The 15,071-nt window shown below is 32.9% G+C and overlaps 1 protein-coding gene across 1 annotated transcript; it reads right to left on the bottom strand.

Moving 5' to 3' along the window:
* Positions 1 to 6,820: 6,820 nt before the first annotated feature.
* LOC133202094 (uncharacterized) lies at positions 6,821 to 14,855 on the bottom strand. Its single transcript, XM_061337878.1, is given in 3 exon segments — positions 6,821 to 8,191; positions 8,290 to 10,767; positions 14,190 to 14,855. Coding segments are annotated over 3 exon segments (4,233 nt in total). The 5' UTR covers positions 14,833 to 14,855; the 3' UTR covers positions 6,821 to 7,079.
* Between the last annotated feature and the right edge of the window lie 216 nt (positions 14,856 to 15,071).

Raw genomic sequence — 15,071 nt, 5'->3', positions numbered from 1 at the left:
TATATATATATATATATATATATATATATATATATATATATATATATATATAATTGATTAATATTAGGTTGTATAGAGTCCAATCCTGGCCCTAGTTTTAGTTAATAAAGTAGCCTTCCTAGTAAACCTTTAAGTATAGTCCATAACAATGTTTGTAGTCTTCCGCCAAAACTGGACATTGTTACAACGGAATTAGCAACGTATGAAATTATTACTCTGAGTGAAACGCATTTCGATAATACCATAAGTAATGTAAGCATTTCAATAGAAGGGTTTCATCCACCTATTCTTAAAGATAGGAATTGACATGGTGGTGGTATTGCTATGAACATTTCGAACATGGAAAGCTAATTGGTCCGAAATGTTTTGTTAATTGATGGACTAGAAATCCCTTGGTCAGAAATACGTAATAGCAACAAAAAAAAAAATATTGTTAGCTGTCCTATGTAGACCTCCATCTTCACTGGCTAGCTATTGGGACTTATTTTGTTCAAGTTTGGACAAGGCGCTTGAATGTAATCTTCATGTATTTATATTAGGGGATTTTAATGTTACTGTTCTGTCAAATCAAAGTACTAGTTTCAAATTAATGCTACAGAAACTAAATTAAAAAAATATTTTAACTGTCCAACCAATTTTACAACGACGGAGGGTACATGTATTGATTTAATTATTACTAGTGACCCAGCTTTAGTTGATAGTATATTTGTTTCTCCCCTTTTTTGTAGCTCACATTCCCTTGTTGGATTGGGCTTTAAGTTTCATATACATTAACATTATTTTAATATACATAAACAATATGCATACAAGAGAGAAATTATTGATTATAGTAAGGCTGATTACATTAAACCTAATAATGATTTAGCAAATACAAATTGAGATTCAGAAGTCTTTAATATTAATGACATAGATGAAATGTATTCTAAATTTACAAATTTATTAACTGAATGTATAAATAAACACATTCCTAAAAAAGTAGTTACAATAAGACCAAGGGACAAAGTATTTATGAAAAGCACAATTAGAATATTGATGAGAAAGCAAAATAGAATCCAGCACAAAGCTGTAAAAACAAAAAAATCCACTTCACTGGGAAAAGTATACATATCTACGCAATAAAGTCATAGATGGAATTAGAAATTCTAGGCAGAATTATAATAAAAAACTAACAGCACAGATTAATAAAACAATACCACCTGGTAAATGGTGGAGAATCGTGAAATCATTATCCAATGAAATATGAAGATAACGAACAGTATTCAATCTCGAAAGTCCAATGAAACGATACAAATTTGAGGCAGAGCAAACACAAACCTCAAAATTTAAAGGTGGGATCAGGTGCCATGGAGGAGTGAACATCCCCTGCCGACGGTCACACCCGCCGTGTGCTCTTTGTCATGATCGGGTTATAAGGGAGAAATCCGTAGACAAACTAAATAAACACAAGCCAACACCTCCTCTTAAGGTGGAACAAACATTAAGATTGTCAAACATTATTTCATCCGATTGACAAGGCTAATGCCCTAAACAAATTCTTTACAGATATTTCCTGCATCCATAATCAACCTGATTTACCACCCCAGGGTCCAGGTCCACCTTTACATCATATGGAAATATTTACAATAACAGAAAACGAAGTATTAGATCAGTTACAAATCATTAATTATGTAAGCCATTAGGTCCTGATGGTGTTTCACCTAAAATTTTAAAACATATTGCACAAACAATCCATAAGGCTCTGACAAAATTATTTAATATATCACTTAGCAATGGAACACTTTCTAACATTTGGAAAATTACCCAGGTCACACCTGTTTATAAAAATAAAGGAAATGCAGATGATGTCAATAACTACAGACCAATATCAGTAACATCTGTTGTTTGTAATTTATTAGAAAAAATTATTGTCAAGCATCTACACAACTATATATTTGAAAATAATTTACTATATAAGTTCCAGTCTGCTTTCAAACAGGTGACTCGACCACTAATCAGTTGGTGGAAATCTATAATACTATTATATCTAATCTTGAAAAAGGGCGGGATGTAAGATTTCTGTTTTGTGACATATCTAAAGCCTTTGATAGGGTTGAAGGAATCTTATTTAAATTAAGGGAAATTGGAATATCGGATCAAATTGTAAACTGGGTAAAAATTACTAAGCGAATAGAAAACAAAGGGTGGTCCTTGATGGTTATGCATCAGCTATTGGATCAACTAGCTCAGGTGTCCCTCAAAGATCTGTTCTCGGATTTTTCTTGTTTCTATTATATATTAATGATATTTCTTCAAACTTAACAATCAATGTTCGATTATTTGCTGATGATACATCACTTTACATTATTGCTAATAATGATGTAGTAAGTGCTGCAAACTCATTGACAAATGACTTAGAGAAGTTGGATCAGTGGTCAAAACAATGGATAGTTGACTTTAACCCAAAGAAAACAGTGAACATATTTTTTCCAGAACAAATATTACCCATCCCAATGTTAAATTTGGTGTAATTGGCTTAGTGATTGAACCTTCAAACAATCACTCACATTTAGGATTAAACTTTCAGTGTGACGCCAATAGGAAATGTCACATACAAATCATAATTATATGAAAAAGCATGTAAACGTTTAAATGTTTTACGAATGTTAAAACACTCTCTTTGTCGAGATGCGTTAATGAAAATATATATGTCATTTATTAGACCAGTCTTAGAATATGGTGATGTTGTTTGGGATAATTGTTAAGAAAGGGAATCATCTTTATTAGAAGAAGTTCAAATCACAGCTGCAAGAATTATTACAGGAATGAGAGTGAATTCATCAAGAACACTTCTATATGATGAACCGGGGTGGGATACATTATCTGTCAGAAGGAAAGTGCATAAATTAATATTATCTTACAAGATAGTGTATGGGTCACACCACAATATCTCCAAGATCTCCTAAGACCTTGTATTCCACCCCATACCCCATATTAATTAAGAAATAATGATGATCTCACTTTTCTTAACCCTCAAGCTAGAACCACATCATATATGAATAGTTATTTCACATCTACAATTAAATTATGAAATAACTTACCATATCATATTAGAAATCTACCAACTATAGCTTCTTTCACAAATGCTATTAAAAAGGCTTATTACAGAACTCCCAATGAGCTTTTTAATCATGGTAATCGTAGTCAAAATATTATTCACTGTCAATTAAGAAATAATGCTAGTAGTTTAAATGCTGATTAAAAGAATTTTAGTGAGAGTTCCAAATGTGAAAAGTATCATTTTTTTCTCTGTTACGTCGAGCAAAGAAATACTCTTTTGAATTGTATATCTAGTATAGACCTGCAACATCCTCTATCTATAAATCTATTGTTATTTGGTAATAGTAATATGACTAATGCTAAAAATGCTAAATTATTTGATTGTGTTCATGAATATATTTTACAAACTAAGAAGTTTCATTGATGATATGAATTATGTATTTTTATTATTCAAATACACATTCATTGTATTTCATAAAATTTATCTCAATTTGCTGTATTTCTCACTAATTATTTTTTACCTCATTTTTCTCATAAAACCAGTAATCATTTAAAACTTTCTACCCCCACTTTTTTTTCTGCTTAATTTCCAATCAATTTTATTATATCAACCTGTAACTATTTCATGTAGTATTATGTATAATTTAAATGAGCCTTGCACCTGTGAAGAGGGCTGATATAGGCAATGCCTGCTACCCAGTCCATTTATGTTTCTACATAATAAAATATATTCAAATCAAATCAAATACTATTTTATTGCACTAACTATTTTTCAACTATTTAGAACAAAATTCAAACCCCTCCCTATTTTCAGCAAAAAATGTTTTTATTCTTGTTTGTCACTTTTACTGGCTACTCCCTCTAATGATAAACATTGTTACGGGCCTGTCATGTGTTGACCTTTCTTACACTATGATATTTGAGAAAAGAAAACAATCATTAAGTTTGTTACCAACTGTCTCCAGATATTTATCGAATTGATTATTTCATAGATGTTCTGATCCGCCTCGCCGTTTATGAGATATATCAACCAGAAATGACATGATTTTTTATAAAATTGTGAAAGTTGCAACCACCTTTTCATTTGAAAATTTGAAGTGAGAGTATATTGTATTATTGAACAAAAAAAACAGAATTGGTGTATTTTTCAAAAAAAAAAAAAAAAAAAAAAAATGATGATGAAATGTAAGTGCTTATGGCAAGTTGACAAAATTCTTCCGGCGATTAATATAGGCCTTTCTTGATTTCTTCAAAATATTGTGTAAATGAAATCTCTCCAAATTTGTGGATGTATCAAAGTAGGACACTTTTCCGCTGTTTGTTCGATACATATTGATTACTGTCCGATCCTCAGTGTTCTAAATGTTCTATGTTCTAAAGGAAAAGTTTAAAATTGTGTCACAATCTCATATTTAAGCACATAAAACATGATTATATACCTTTTGATGATATATGGTCGATAGCAATATGGTAGTGCTTGATAAAGTACGAGAGTATCCAATGCATGGGCTCACTCTAAGTAGTAACATAAGTACGCTGAGATGTGGCCTTTCTTGATTTCTTCAAACTAGAAGATTAAAACTCCCGAGATGAAAGCGAGAATTTGCCGTATTAATTGGCATTGCAAGACCATTCAAACGCAATATAATGTAACTTAAATCTCTCCAAATTTGTGGATGTATGAAATTAAATTAGGCAGTATTTTTTTTAAATAAAGCATGATAATATTTTCAGCCCACTACTTCAAGTGTTTTAAAGGCTATAGCGATAAAGTTAGGACACTTTTCCGCTGTTTGTTCGATACATGTTGATTATTGTCCGATCCACAGGGAATTCTGGTTCATTCCAAATAATTTATTTTTATTAATATGTTCCAAGTTGAAAGTTTAAAATTTTGTCACAATCTCATATTTAAGCACATAGAACATGATTAGATACCTTTTGATAATATATCCTCGGTAGCAATACGGTAGTACTTGTTAAAGTCCGAGGATATCCAATGCATGGAATTACTCACTCTAAATAGTAATATAAGTACGCTATGATATACCGAGGTCAGTCCTTAAAAAGCACCGTTCTTTTCATCTTGAACGTTTCTTAGAATATATCAAGAAAAACGGTTCTAAGGCAAAAAGACGTTTTAATTGGCTTTCTAAAATCCTTTCTAAAGAATAACCCAATTATACGCGCTAGGTAGATCTATATGAACAGATCATAAAACATTGTTAAAACTTCATGGACTCCACATTCCAATGTTCGGCATCATGGTTCCCGATTTTAAATAATCAACTCTTACCAAAAAAAAAAAAATTAGAGTAAACTATAATATTTAACAATAGTTAACTACAGTAATAACTTTGACACTATGTAAATTATAGTTAACTAGAGTGATAACTTTGACACTTTGATTCACTATAGTGATAACTATGAAAACTTTGAACTACTAAAGTGATTACTATGAAAACTTTGAACTATTAAAATGATTACTATGGAAACTTTGAACTACTAAAGTGATTACTATGGAAACTTTGAACTACTAAAGTGATTACTATGGAAACTTTGATTGAATATGGTGATAACTATGAAAACTTTTATTTACTATGGTGATATTGTGAAAACTTTTCTCTATTTTAGGGATAATTTTGACATAATAGTATTCACTTTGAAAACTTTGATTTACTCTATTTATCACTATGACACTATATTGATAACTATGAAAACTCTGATTTACTATTGTGATAACTTTGGAACTTTGATTTCCTATAACTAACTATTCTCGTTTGTTAAACATCGCAACAATTTACATATATTCTGAGATCTTTAAAGCTTTGTTAAAAAGAAATATGATGATCACAATACATTTTCAAGTAGAATAAAAAAATTGCTTCATTTTGTTACAGCCAAACTTCATTCACGGCTTCCTGAACTTACTAATAACGTTTTAATGATAATTTTCTAATCATTTTATGTATTCAAACAGAAATATTTACATTTGCCAATGTCTTTCCTTATATGACAATACCAATTAAATTGACATTCAATTCTAAATGACACGCAGTTAGTCACATGATCAGACTTTCTTGCGTAAGGAAAGCAAACCGCGCGAGACATTTGGAAAGTCTTGACTGTGACGTCATATGACGTCCTATATTTACGTTATGTTGCATTTCAATAACAAAGTCTAAATAGTGGATTTTTTCTTTATTACGTGAATAGAAATAAAAATATAAGATATAAAATATCATTTTTTAGAGTTTCATTGGGATATGACATGAAGTTGGTACGTGATCAATCTTCTATAACGCCCTTCGGGCGTTATAGGATTTGATCACGTGACCAACTTCATGTCATATCTCAATGAAACTCTAAAAATGATATCTTATTTCTTAAATAACTTTGATATTTGGTTTTTTATATAAAGCATAGGAAGAGATGCATCATTATACCATATTCACGTGGAACATAGCTTTTGCTCACTACATTATAATTATATATTATTAAATGATGGATTCTTGATTTACAGATAAATATATATATTAAATCAAAATTACATTTTTATATTGAAGGCAAAATATGCGATGAAGATAAGTAAAACCAAATACATGCATATAAAACATTTTAAAAGAGAGTAATTCACAATAACATTTAATTTTTTTCCCAAATATTATTTAAATATACGTAAATTATTTATTTTCCAACTAAGATATTTCATACAAATCTATATATTCGACAATTCACCACACAAAATCTGAAATAATTGTATGTATGACATATTGGTAATAGAAAAAAAAATCTTTATTTTTTCTAACAAATAAAGCGATTAAATAAGATATGACTCGAATTTGCTAATATCTGGTAGAAGTCAAAACACTAATGAAGTTCTTGAAGGAGAATTATGGCACACTTGACTCAAAAGATTGATGAGGCGCCATTGTATATCAAACATTGTACTATCATGTCCATTTTTAGCTATCAATGGGGGAATGCGCCTTGGGAATGCCCCTTTTCTTGTTACATAAATTAATGTCGTCATTGTTGTTCAGTTACAGTTGTACCGTGCTGTTATGTCCATTCTGACGAGCTATATAAAGAGGACTGACCCTACTCTTCTCGCATAAATTGAAGACGGCGCAATTGTTCAGTAATAGTTGTACCGTGATGTAATGCCCAGTTTATCATGCTTTATAAAGAGGACTGACCCCATCAATATCACATGAATTTATGTCGGCACCGTTGTTCAGTAACAGTTGTACCGTGCTGTCATGTCTATTTTGACAAGCTATCAAAAGAGGACTGGTTCCATTCTTGTTACATAAATTGATGTCGGCACCGTAGTTCAGTAACAGTTGTACCGTGCTATCATGTCCAGTTTGACAAGCTATATAAAGAGGACTGGCTCCAGTTCTATCACATGAATTGATATCAGCACTGTTATTCAGTAACAGTTGTACCGTGCTATCATGTCCAGTTTTACAAGCTATATAAAGAGAACTGGCTCCATCATCAGTACATAAATTGATGTCGGCGCTGTTGTTCAGTAACAGTCGTACCGTGCTATCATGTCCATTTTGACAAGCTATCCAAAGAGGAATGGCTCCATCATTATCAATTAAATTGATGTCGGCACCGTTGTTCAATAACAGTTGTACCGTGCTATCATGTCCATTTTGACAAGCTATCCAAAGAGGACTGGTTCCGTTCTTGTTACATAAATTGATGTCGGCACCGTAGTTCAGTAACAGTTGTACCGTGCTTTCATGCCCAGTTTGACAAGCTATATAAAGAGGACTGGCTCCATTTCTATCACATGAATTGATATCAGCACTGTTATTCAGTAACAGTTGTACCGTGCTATCATGTCCCTTATAACATGCTATATTTAGAGGACAGATTCCATTCTTATCACCTAAATTGACGTTTGAACCATTGTTCAGTAATAGTTGTACCACGCTATCATGTCCATTTTGACAAGCTATCCAAAGAGGACTGGTTCCATTCTCGTTACATAAATTGATGTTGGCACCGTAGTTCAGTAACAGTTGTACCGTGCTATCATGTCTATTTTGACAAGCTATATAAAGAGAACTTGCTCCATCATTATTACATAAATTGATGTCGGCGCCGTTGTTCAGTAACAGTTGTACCGTGCCATCATGTCCAGTTTTACAAGCTATACAGAGAGAACTGGCTCCATCATTAGTACATAAATTGATGTCGGCGCTGTGTTCAGTAACAGCCGTACCGTGCTATCATGTCCATTTTTACAAGCTCTATGAAGAGGACTGGTTCCATTTTTGTTACATAAATTGATGTCGGCACCGTTGTTTAGTAAAAGGTGTACTGTGCTATTATGTCCATTCTGACAAGCTATATAAAGAGGACTGTCTCCATCATTATCAGGTAAATTGATGTCGGCACCGCTGTTCAATAACAGTTGTACCGTGCTTTCATGTCCATTTTGACAAGCTATCCAAAGAGGGCTAGTTCCATTCTTGTTGCATAAACTGATGTCGACACAGTTGTTCAGTAACAGTCGTACGGTGCTATCATGTCCATTTTGGCAAGCTATCAAAAGAGGACTGGTTCCATCATAATCACATGAATTGATGTCGGCATCGTTGTTTAATAACAGTTGTACCGTGCTATCATGTCCATTTTTACAAGCTATATCAAGAGGACTGGTTCCATTTTTGTTACATAAATTGATGTCGGCATCGTTTTTTAGTAAAAGTTGTACTGTGCTATGATGTCCATTTTGACAAGCTATATAAAGAGGACTGTCTCCATCATTATTACTTAAATTAATATCGGCACCCTTGCTCAATAACCGTTGTACCGTGCTATCATGTCCATTTTGGCAAGTTATAAAAAGAGGACCGTCTCTATCATTATCACATAAATTGATGTCGGCACCGTTGTTCAATAACAGTTGTACCGTGCTATCATATCCATTTTCACAAGCTATATGAAGAGGACTTAATCCATCATTATTACATAGATTGATTTCTGCACCGTTGTTTAATAAGCAGATAATAGTTTTATTACGTATTTCTCCATCATCTGTATCCATTCCAGCTTCTTTCAATTGTTCGTTATCATTTACAGCTGCTAATAACAATGGACTTAACAAGCCTTCATCGTCATCAAACTTGTTAACATCACTACCTAGCTTTACTAATTCTTCAATTATTGAAAAGTTATGAAATGCAGAAGCAATGTGAATTGGTAAAAATATATGAAGTTTTTCTAGCATTCCTGTTTTTTTATATTCCTCGCTAAGAGAATTTAGTAGGTTTAAATCGCCATTCGCACACAGAGCAGAGAAAATAGGGTAATCCTTTAACTTCGTTTCAGGGATTCTTTTTAAGAAAAATGAAGAAATATCATTATGGCAAAATAAGATAAGTCCTACCAAAGGACATATTTCATCTTCCGCATCAAGAACATGAAGTCTTGAAAAACCAGCGTCCTCAAATAATTTTGAAAATTCTGATCTGTCTATTTCACATTTAATTCTGACAAGAAGCCTTCCGGGTGAATCCACTTTTTCCTTAAAAGATTTGATCACACTCTCTTTTCTTAAACATGGATTGAGTAGAACATCTACAAGGCCTTCCGTTTGCATGTCAATGATAAACCTGTCCACAAGATCACCTATGTACTCTTCAGGAAGGTAGACAGTGAAGGGGTCGCGATCTTTCTCTTCTGTATCGTCTTCTATTCTCATCCGACGTCTCAGAAAACCACTGTCTGCGCATTGGATTATCTCTCGTGGACAATCAACACCAAACACCAAAGTCGTTATCTCCATAATAAAGTCGTGAAGGAATTGGAAAGCATTTCCTACACGTTTGACATAGGATCCTTTAAGTTCATGTAGAGTACTACGAATGATTGAAATATGTGTGTTTTCTTGTAACTCACACATTCCTAAAATGTCTTTATATTTTCTCATAGAAATATCATTTCTTCGAATGGTTTCAATTTTCAAATTGTTTTTAAAAGCTACAATCAAGATAAGAGAGCAAAATTTCTTCTTGTCTGTTTTCTTCCAAATTTCAATTTCCTTTTTAATAAATCTGTACGGATGTTTAAAGAAATCATCTCCTTTTTCTTTGTAGTTTGCTTCCCTTGAAAAAAGCTTACAAAGCAATGGGAAGTAAGATTCAGTTTTGATTATTTCAGTAACAACCTTTTCAGATAATTCCAGATTTTGTGAATACTGATAAAAAATCGCTCTTTTTTCTTCTATCGTCAGTCCATTTTCTTCGTTCTCAATTTCTACTTCAGCGGATTCATCCAATAAGATACCCTTGACTCTCTTGTCATAAAAGACGCATCTTCTACATGATATCAAAAACTTATTTTTCTTCAAGCAAATCTCCAGCGTTTTCTGAAAAATTATCCATGAATGATATGAAATTTCATCCATCGATTCCTTACCTAAAGGATCATTGAGTACAAATAATATCCGATTTTCTGAGACTCCTGATACACAACTCTTTTTAATTTCTTCCACCTTATCTACTGGATTGACATTCCATCCCCGTTCTTTATACTTGAGTGCAATGTGTTGAATAATTGCAGATTTTCCGGAACCAGAATTTCCAACCACCGTGATTAGGTTAAGACGTTTAAGCTTTTCTTCAACCACTTCACTTGCTCTTGTAGGAATAAAGGCAATGTCGTCTTCTCGCCAATTCTCGAGAATTTCTTTTACCAGTGTGTTTTCTATAAAAAGATATGTCCTTTGAAAATAATAAAAAGTGTAAAAAAAAACAAAAAAACAAAAAAACAAAAAAAAAAAAAAAAAAACTGAAAATGTAAAATTGTAACACTGAAATTCAATTATTTTTGTAAAACTTTACAATTTTCAACTAAATGAAATATATGGAGATAACGAACAGTATTCAAGCTCAAAAGTCCATTATACAATACAAAATAGGAGCAGTGCAAGCACGGACCGTCAAAACATTAGAGGAGGGATCAGGTGCCATGGAGGAGTGAGCATCCCCTGCCGACGGGTCACACCCGCCGTGTGCTCCTTGTCATGATCGGGAAATAACGGAAAGATCCGTCGACAATTCAGTGTGTAATTAATGGCCTAACAATTAGGATGAAGAACGTCAGTCAGCAGTTGATTCAATGATAGATTGAATTTGCTGACAAGGTAATTGTATCGACCATAGAACTTACGAAATGATAACTTTAAACGAGACTGCTGATATTCTTGTTTCATCAACTTGTTTGTCAATAATTTACCTCGTTTTAGAAATTGTACATACGTAGAGCATGCTCTTGTGTATCGAATCAATTGAGAGATATAAACCCCATATGCAGGTGATGAAGGTATATTGCTGCATAAGTAAGGGAAGTTGACGATTGAAAAGTTAAAGTCATCACGTTTATCATAAAGCTTGGTTGTTAGATTACCATTAACGTCTTTTTCAAGTAAAATATCCAAATATGAAACAGATTTGTCAGACTCTGTGGTATCTTTTACCTCAAGCTCACCGGGATATATCGTATCGACATAGGAATGGAAATAACCATTTTTAATTGACAATCGTCTTCGATATCTCTAAATGTCGAGTTGAAGGCCACAGCAAGTGTTTTCTTCTTTTCACGTATAAGATTTGGGACAAGTTCTGTTTCATATGAATACAGAAAAAAAGGTCTGCTAATAACGGGGCGCAATTGGTACCCATGGGAATTCCAATAGATTGTTGGAAGACCTGGTCTCCAAAAACCACATAGATATTGTCAATCAGAAATTCAAGCATCTTTTTAATGTCAACATCAGAGTACTTGTGTGTACAATCAGAATGTTTTTTAACAAAATAATTTTGTAAATAACCAATGACAAGGTAAGTAAATTCATGAGTTCCATTTTTATTGAAAAAGCAGCTGTCAATGATACCAAAAAGCCTGGACTTTAATTTATCGTGGTGAATGGTTGTGTATAAAGTTCAAAAGTCGTAAGTTTTTAAGCTGTTGATTTTAGTAAAATCCTGTGATTTTAAATTTTCCAAAAGTTCCTCGGAATTTTTAAGTATCCACATCTGATTTACACCACTTCTCGAATATATTGTTGCACAGTACTCTTGACGTTTCTCTTTCACTACTGTTAATAACTTAGTGAGGAGTAAAGAAAGAGGCTTGGTTGAACTTTTACTGGAACCCGCTATGTATCTTTGTTTGAAAGGAGTTTTATGAAGTTTCGGAATCCAATATAGATATGGTAACTCAAATTCATTTTGGTTGTTTGGAATATTGAAAATATTCAAAACTGACATATGATTTTGAAGAATTTCTTCCTTAGAAAGGGAACTATGAGTATAAGTTGGATTACCACTTGTAGAATTAAATTCAAGTTCCTCTAAAATACATTTAATATAATGAGCCTTACAAACAAAGACGATGTTGTTACCTGCTTTGTCAGCAGGGACCAGTACGTACTGATCATGTAATCTATCTAATTCTTTTTTCACTTCTGGATTATTGAATACAGAAGGATAGATGGTTTTCATATTGCCCCTCAATCTTTTAATGCACGATTTTAACATACATCTGATATATTTAATCCATTCTGACAAATTGTCAAGGTCTTCTTTTTCATGTCTGGCCCATCGCCTGCCGTAATCCTCTACAGAATCCATAATATTTATGAAATTCCGACGCCAGTTGAAGGATCGGCGTTCCCTATATTTAGGACCTTTTAAAATTAGTGATCTAAGGTCCTCATTATTAACTATATTTACGTCACCAGTAATAACGTGTCCAGCAGGACTATAGTTATAGGGTGAAGAAGAACATGAACACAATGGAGGATTATGTTTCAGATATTCGATATCCAGGCCCTGTAAAGTTTTCTTGTAATTAAAAAGTTTGGAAGCAATAGTCGATGTATATTTGTAGGAAATACAAGGTGTAGTCTTTAACTTGAAATATGGTGGAATACAAGACTGGACCCTTTTGTGATTAAGATTATTACTTATATTAAACTAAAATTGTTCTATTTACTTCTTTTCAATTTAGTTTTGAAACATATTGTTGCAATATCAATTGTAAATGCAATATATATTTACTGCAAAAAAGTATGCTATATAAAGTATGGGGAAGTATAAACGAATGCATATACTGACTGTTAATTAATTTATGTATATGCTGAAGCACAAACAAGAAATATAAATGGAAAAAATATGTCATAATATAGAAAAAAAGGAGGATATGGTAATTATCTAACCCATACAAAATAATATAAAATTTCATTGCAAGAGCTCAAACGGTTTTTGTTAGATATCTCCCGGAAATGGAAGTATTTCATATAGACAGAAATGCAGCTAATCTGACGTAAGGACTATCATGTTGTAGATTTTGAATTTACTTTGGGAAAGGTAATAGTTAAATTGCCAACATGATAAATTTTGCACTTTTCTCACTGTAGTAAATTCAAAATATACAACATGACAGACGGACAAACGGACGGTCAGTAATGAATTAATATGCAACACTTTTAGTGAAAGCAGGTCAATAAATCGCTGTGAAGGTTTGGTTACTATAAAATCCCCATTGGGTGATTGTTGTACTTGTAAAAGCGAGATTAACTGAAGAGAAAGACCTACGATGAGGGAAGATCTAGTGGAAGACTAGGTCTTACTGGAGGGAAATGAAAATTTCTTGGGAAAGTCTTCCTCTACAGCTACAGCATGGCTTCCTAAGAGAAGTCTGAAAAAAGAAGGGGGAGGGGGTGTCTAACTTTACAACACTGGCCATGTAACAACTCCATGATACATATACAGACCTGAGGCGTTGTAGTTCGTGTACCTCGAGACTTTTTAAAAATTAAATTCATATTGTATATGTACACTCTTTCCCTGATGACAGGCCAGACATTTATGCCATTTAACCATCATTTTTGCACTATAGTTTGCACAGCTTGCAATATAGTTCTGACGTCAAGTGCGGTATCATGGATATCATAATGGGGATATTCTTGCTTAGCCAACCTTTGTTTAATTTGGAAAGAAACATATTCGGAAATCCTAATATTGAGAAATGCATTTATAAAATTTATGTTAACTTGTAACACTTATTTCTGCCATATATCGTACATAGTGAATATTTTTAATAACAGTATTCATAATAGTCACCTTTAATTTCGGATTTTGATTTCAATTCTAGCAAATCCTGTTCCAAAGAAGATATCTTTTCCATTAGACATTGGTTATTCTTATAATCTTCTCTCAGTTTTTCTATGACTGTTATCTCGTTCTCCTCTTCTAGGGCCTGACTTTGAATGTTACTAAGGCTAGACATATAGTCTTTCTTTGTGCACGTTTGCAATCTTTGACAGATATCAGTTATGACTGACCACGTGTCATCAAAATCTGCTTTTGAGGTAGAAGCCGAGCTTATGTGTCCAAACATGTTGTTTCGTATCAATCTGATCCTCTCAATGTCATCGCCGATCGTTACTTCTCCCACTGACGGCATCATGTTTCTACCCCAACCTTTCGTTGGACGTGGAATCTTTGTACATATGTTTCTTATCAATGTATATAACAATGTAATATCAAATTCTTTATAACCATCTGTTTTGGCGCCTATAAGACGAAGTTCTTGCTCAGGGCGTATTTTTTTATAAACTGAATGTGACTTTACTTTGTTGTAGACAAGTCCAGGAGGCACCTCCATTTCTAAGACATCTCTACAGGCCTGCGTCAAATCTTCGTTTATTGCCATTCCAAGTTTGGCAAACCTAGATCGGTCGCCAGGGTCTGGTCCAGAAGCCATTCTCTGGTTTCTTGCACTTTAAATAACACTCTGAAATGAAAATTCAATATTTTATGGATGTTATCGGTGATAAATGTCTAACAAGCTCACTAAAATCATTTATTGATATTTTGCAAACTATTTATTTCTTTATTTATTTTTTTCATTTATTTATTTATTTATCTATTATTATTATTATTATTATTATTATTGGCAGAACAGCGGTGAAAAAAGGAAGTTAGTTCTCAGTTTTAAGCAAT

Source organism: Saccostrea echinata, unplaced genomic scaffold, assembly GCF_033153115.1.
Source record: "Saccostrea echinata isolate AGI-Se365-2 ecotype Australia unplaced genomic scaffold, CSIRO_AGI_Sech_v1 ptg000046l, whole genome shotgun sequence".
NCBI lineage: Eukaryota > Metazoa > Mollusca > Bivalvia > Ostreida > Ostreidae > Saccostrea > Saccostrea echinata.
This window is presented reverse-complemented; position numbering and strand designations above follow the sequence as displayed.